Here is a 5,027-nt window from a genome sequence, read left to right as displayed (position 1 = left end):
CACAAGAGAGTTGAGACGCGAAGAGTAGGTCGGCTTCTTCGCTGGAGTTGGCTCTGATGCTTCTGCAACCAAGATTTGCAGCCTCCTTCAGGTTAGGGATTTAAAAAAAAAAAAAATCTCAGAAGAAGCCCAATTATTCCAAGTACTGCTTCCAGGGAAATATTTCCTGTGGATTCTCTGTGTTGCTAGGAACAACATCCCTAGAGTAAAAGTCGTTTATATGAAGGCAGAAAAAAGGTCTACAGAAGCACCTCATGCCCTGTGGGTGAGGGAGGAAGGAGCAGGAATTGGCCCTACTTCTCTGGAGGAGAATTTGCCAGTTGTCTATCAAAATTTTACCTATCCTTTGGCACAGAATCACGCTCATTGGAATTTACCCCACAGATACGTTCACGTTTATATAGTCAGGGATGTTGACTCCAATAACGTTGGTAAAAGCAAAAGGTTGGAAACTACCTGTATGCTTATGGATGGGGACAAATTCACTAACTCATGGTTAGTCCTTACAATGGAGTACTATGCAGCCTTAGAAAAGAATTACCAGGTCATTATGTTTGGACGTGGCACGATCTCTCAGCTATTTTAAGTGAAAAGAAAAAGTATACTGCAGAACAGTGTGCATGCTTGCATATGCATAACAATTTTCTGAGAGAATACCCAAAAAACTTATATGAGGCTACCTCCAGAGATAGGAATGAAGGTGGATGGGGAAAAGAGGAACTTTCACTTTTCCACTTAGAATTATTAATAATTATTACAACTTTTGTACTGATTGACTCTCCTCCCCCTCCAGTATTAGCAAGTATTACGGTCCTTTTTAATTTAAATAGGTTATTTTTCTAGCACAAACTTAAACAAAAAAAAAAATTAAGAAAATGGAAAATCAGGCGTGAGCAAAAGAAATGAATGAATGGCAATAATGTCTATGGTTTACTGAGTGTGCCTGGACGTTTACATGCTCTAACTCAGTTTCTTTCCATAGCAAACTCACAGGTGTGGAACTTGACCTTAGGGGGAATTAAATGACACACTAGTTAGTAGCAGAGCGGATTCGAACCCCAAACTGTGGAATTCCAAAGCCCACACGGTCCCACCCCGCAGCCTGTCGGCCTCTGCCTCCAGGCGGGAAGCGCATCCACTGGACGTCCGGCCCCACGCGGCGCAGACCCCCAGACCAGCGCACCCGCGACCCCGGCGCGCACGGGGCTCCACGCTCAGGGAGCGCGCGCGCACGTAGCGGCGCGGGGCTGGCGGCGGCGGCGGCAGCGACGTCACAGTTCGAGCTTTCCTTTTCGGGAGTCCCCGGCACACATCCTGTGTCCATGTTTGGGCATTTACGTCACGGCGGCAGGGCCGGGGCCTCCCGAAATGGCAGTGGCCCGGGGAGTCGGAAGCCCGGAGCTAGCGCCGCCGCAGCTATATAAGTGGGGGGGCCGTGGGTTGGGGGAGCCCGGCTGCGCTTTGGAGAGGCGAGGAGCCGCCGCCCGAGGCCGGTGCGGGCGAGCGAGGGCGCCGCGGCCCCCCAACTCCCTTCCCAGTGGTGAACCCCCGGAGCCAGGAGCCCGAGCGCCTAGGTCTGCGCGCCGTGGGGCGCCCCGACCGCCGGCCTCCCTGCTACCCGCGCGCCCCCAAGCCCAGCGTGCGAGGCCCCGGGCGTCCCCAAATCGCCGCCGAGCCATGCTCCACCTTAGCGAGTTTTCCGGCCCCGACGCGCTCTTCGTCAAGTCCACCGAGGGCTGTTGCGCGGAACCTAACGCTGAACTGCCCCGGCTGCCGGCCAGGGACGCTTCCGCGGCTGCTGGCTACCCCGGAGGTAAGGAGCGCGGCCAGAGGTGCTCAGACGGCTGCACAGCGCGGGGGCGGAGGATGCCTGAGAACTGGCAGGGACTGGGACTCTGAAGCTATGGGAATAGGGGCGATGGGAGGCGCGAGGATCCTGGGGCGCGCACCCCCATTCCCACCCCCACCGGGCCGCCAGCGCCTCCGCAGGAACCTGTGCGTGTATAGGGGCGTCCTTTTGCTTGTACACGTGTGTTCTGCGTGTGCATATTTGTATGTGTTTCTTGGGACGTATGCTGGCCCCTGCTGCATCAGAATGTGCAAAAGGCACTTTGTATGTATCCGTGCGCACCAGGGGCTTCGTGGGTAGGGGCTGCGGACTCAGAGGCACACGCTTTGATGTGCTGAGAGCTGATTCCTGCTTCCCTCCTCAGCAGGCGACTTCTTGAGCTGGGCTTTGAGCAGCTGCGGCGCCGGGGGAGACTTAGCCGACTCCTGCTTCTTGGAGGGTCCTGCACCCACACCCCCTCCCAGCCTCAGCTATAGCGGTAGCTTCTTCATTCAGGCGGTGCCCGAACACCCGCACGACCCGGAGACACTCTTCAATCTCATGTCGGGCATCTTAGGCTTGGCACCCTTCCCTGGCCCTGAGGCGGCAGCATCCCGGTCCCCGCTGGATGCTCCTTTTCCCACGGGCCCCGACGCCTTGCTACCAGGTCCTCCGGACCTTTACTCCCCGGATCTGGGCGCTGCCGCCTTCCCAGAGGCGTTCTGGGAAGCCTCACCTTCCACAGGCGCCCCCTCGCAGTGCCTGTATGAGCCTCAGCTCTCCCCACCCGACGTCAAGCCGGGTCTCCGGGCGCCTCCGGCCTCTCCAGCGCTGGACGCTGCCTCGGCCTTCAAGGGTCCTTACGCGCCCTGGGAGCTCCTTTCTGTTGGGACCCCAGGGAACTGTGGGTCACAGGGAGGCTACCAGGCGGTCCCCGAGGCTCGTTTCCCCTCAATAGGGACCAAGATTGAGGACATACTGTCCATCAGCTGCCCTGCGGAGCTGCCAGCCGGCTCAGCCAACAGACTCTATCCCACCGGGGCCTACGATGCTTTCCCGCTGGCCCCTGGTGACTTAGGAGAGGTGGCCGAGGGCCTCCCAGGGCTCCTGACCCCTCCTAGTGGGGAGGGAGGGAGTAGCGGCGACGGTGGAGAGTTTCTGGCCGGTGCGCAGCCTCAGCTTTCCCCGCTGGGCCTTCGCAGCGCCGCCGCGGCGGACTTCCCAAAACCTCTAGTGGCGGACATCCCTGGAAGCAATGGCGTGGCTGCGCCACCCGTGCCACCGCCGCCCGCCCCGTTTCCCCCAGCCAAGGCGCGGCGCAAGGGGCGCCGGGGCGGCAAGTGTAGCGCGCGCTGCTTCTGCCCGCGGCCGCACGCCAAGGCCTTCGCTTGTCCGGTGGAGAGCTGTGTGCGCAGCTTTGCGCGCTCCGACGAGCTCAACCGCCACCTGCGCATCCACACGGGCCACAAGCCTTTCCAGTGCCGCATCTGCCTCCGCAACTTCAGCCGCAGCGACCACCTCACCACGCACGTGCGCACCCACACCGGCGAGAAGCCGTTTGCCTGCGACGTGTGCGGCCGCCGCTTCGCGCGCAGCGATGAGAAGAAACGGCACAGCAAGGTGCACCTCAAGCAGAAGGCGCGCGCAGAGGAGCGGCTCAAGGGCCTCGGCTTTTACTCGCTGGGCCTCTCCTTCGCCGCCGTGTGAGCAAGAGATGGGTTTGTGGGTTGGGGCGCCGCCGCCCGGCGCGCACAAGAAGATCCGGCCCGTTCTCCTCCTCGCTTTTCTTCCAACTGTTCCTCGCACGCCCGGGGGCCGGCCTCCGTCCCGCTTCCAGTTCCCCTGAAGTGCCCGCCGCACACGCCCTGTTCAGCACCAGCTCCGTGGACAGCTCCCGCCGTCCCGGCGCTGTCTCCCTAGTTCGCAGCGCTTTGGGGGGAAGTTCCCTCAGGCCATCCACTGAGCGGGCTCTTCCTTGAGACCCGAGACAGTCTTTTGTACCTGGCGCACGCCCCACGCCGTCCTCTATACCCCCCAGAGACTGGCTGGGGCAGCGCCGAGCCGGTCTCGCGCGGGACTTTGTACAGCAGTGTCGTTTTCAGCAGCCATTGGATGTAACGTTTTGCTTTGGGGTTTTTTTTTTCTTTTTTGTTGTTAATTTTTGTAAAGCAGACGCTACTCTCAAGTAGTTGACAAAACTGTTTATTTTTGCAATTAAAATTATTGTGCTAAAAGCTTACCGAATCTGCCATGTAAGCTCCTGACCCTTCCCCCAACCCCTCCCCCGCAACCATATTTGCCAGAAAATAAAGGCGATCCCCACGCTCATGGAGTACAGGCCCTGAACACATTACACACCTAGTGTCAGGCACACCTGCCAGGCACTGCGGTACATGATAGGCATTTAATAAATATGTCCTGAATGAATGGATGAATTTAATCACAGCTGACCTAAGGACTAGAGTGTTTCTGGAACTTGAAAGTGATTGAAAGGCATCGGCGTTAAACATTTCGCATGCATATGTTATTTTCCTTAATCCTCACAATCCAGGTGAAGGAAGCATATACTCTATTTCAAAAGTGAGGAGGTAACTTGCTGGTAACCCAGCTAGAGACAGACAGGATCAAACAGAGCCGTCTGACTTCAAAGCCAGTGCTCATTTTTCAACGCCAGAATGAAGGCACCTGAACTTAACAGCACCATTTGGAAAGACTTCCTAGCAGAAAGTGAGAAACAGGTTTGGCAACTAGAGGGAGCCCCAGGCAGCAGCGACAGCAGCAAAAGGCTGCAGGATTTCAGTGCTGTTTGTGAATACCCAGAGTTTGGGTGTCACAGAGGCTCCAGCCAGTGGCTGTGCTCCTGTTCAAGAGTCACATGCTGTCAGGGCCAAAAGGTTCTTGGCATTTAGCTAGCCCACACCTGAGTATAGCAAGGAGCAGGCATTTGCCAGAGGCTCACGTAGTTGCTCTTCCCACAAAGGAGGCAGCAGCCCCCTCTTACACTTCAACCATGCACCTGCCAAAGCCACTTTTCTCAAGCTCCCCTTCCAGATGAACCCTTCATGGCTTTGGGGGTGGGGAGGATATGAGGGTGGTGAGGAAAGCATGATCCTGTGATGGGAAGGGTGCCCCCTCCTCCTCCTCTTTGAACTCCCTGCACAAAACTTTTACACTCTTTCTGGCCATCTTGGGTAGACCT

At 57.4% G+C, this 5,027-nt stretch overlaps 1 protein-coding gene across 1 annotated transcript; it reads left to right on the top strand.

The window, feature by feature from the left end:
* The first annotated feature begins 1,431 nt into the window (after positions 1–1,431).
* On the top strand, positions 1,432–4,642 carry EGR4 (early growth response 4). The gene is made up of 2 exons (XM_012756330.2): positions 1,432–1,813; positions 2,214–4,642. The coding sequence occupies exons 1-2, from the start codon at positions 1,678–1,680 to the stop codon at positions 3,533–3,535; spliced, it is 1,458 nt and encodes a 485-aa protein (XP_012611784.2). The 5' UTR covers positions 1,432–1,677; the 3' UTR covers positions 3,536–4,642.
* The last annotated feature ends 385 nt before the right edge of the window (positions 4,643–5,027 follow it).

Source organism: Microcebus murinus, chromosome 3, assembly GCF_040939455.1.
Source record: "Microcebus murinus isolate Inina chromosome 3, M.murinus_Inina_mat1.0, whole genome shotgun sequence".
NCBI classification, from domain to species: Eukaryota; Metazoa; Chordata; class Mammalia; order Primates; family Cheirogaleidae; genus Microcebus; species Microcebus murinus.
Note: the sequence above shows the minus strand (reverse complement) of the source record. Positions and strands in the feature narration are given on the sequence as shown.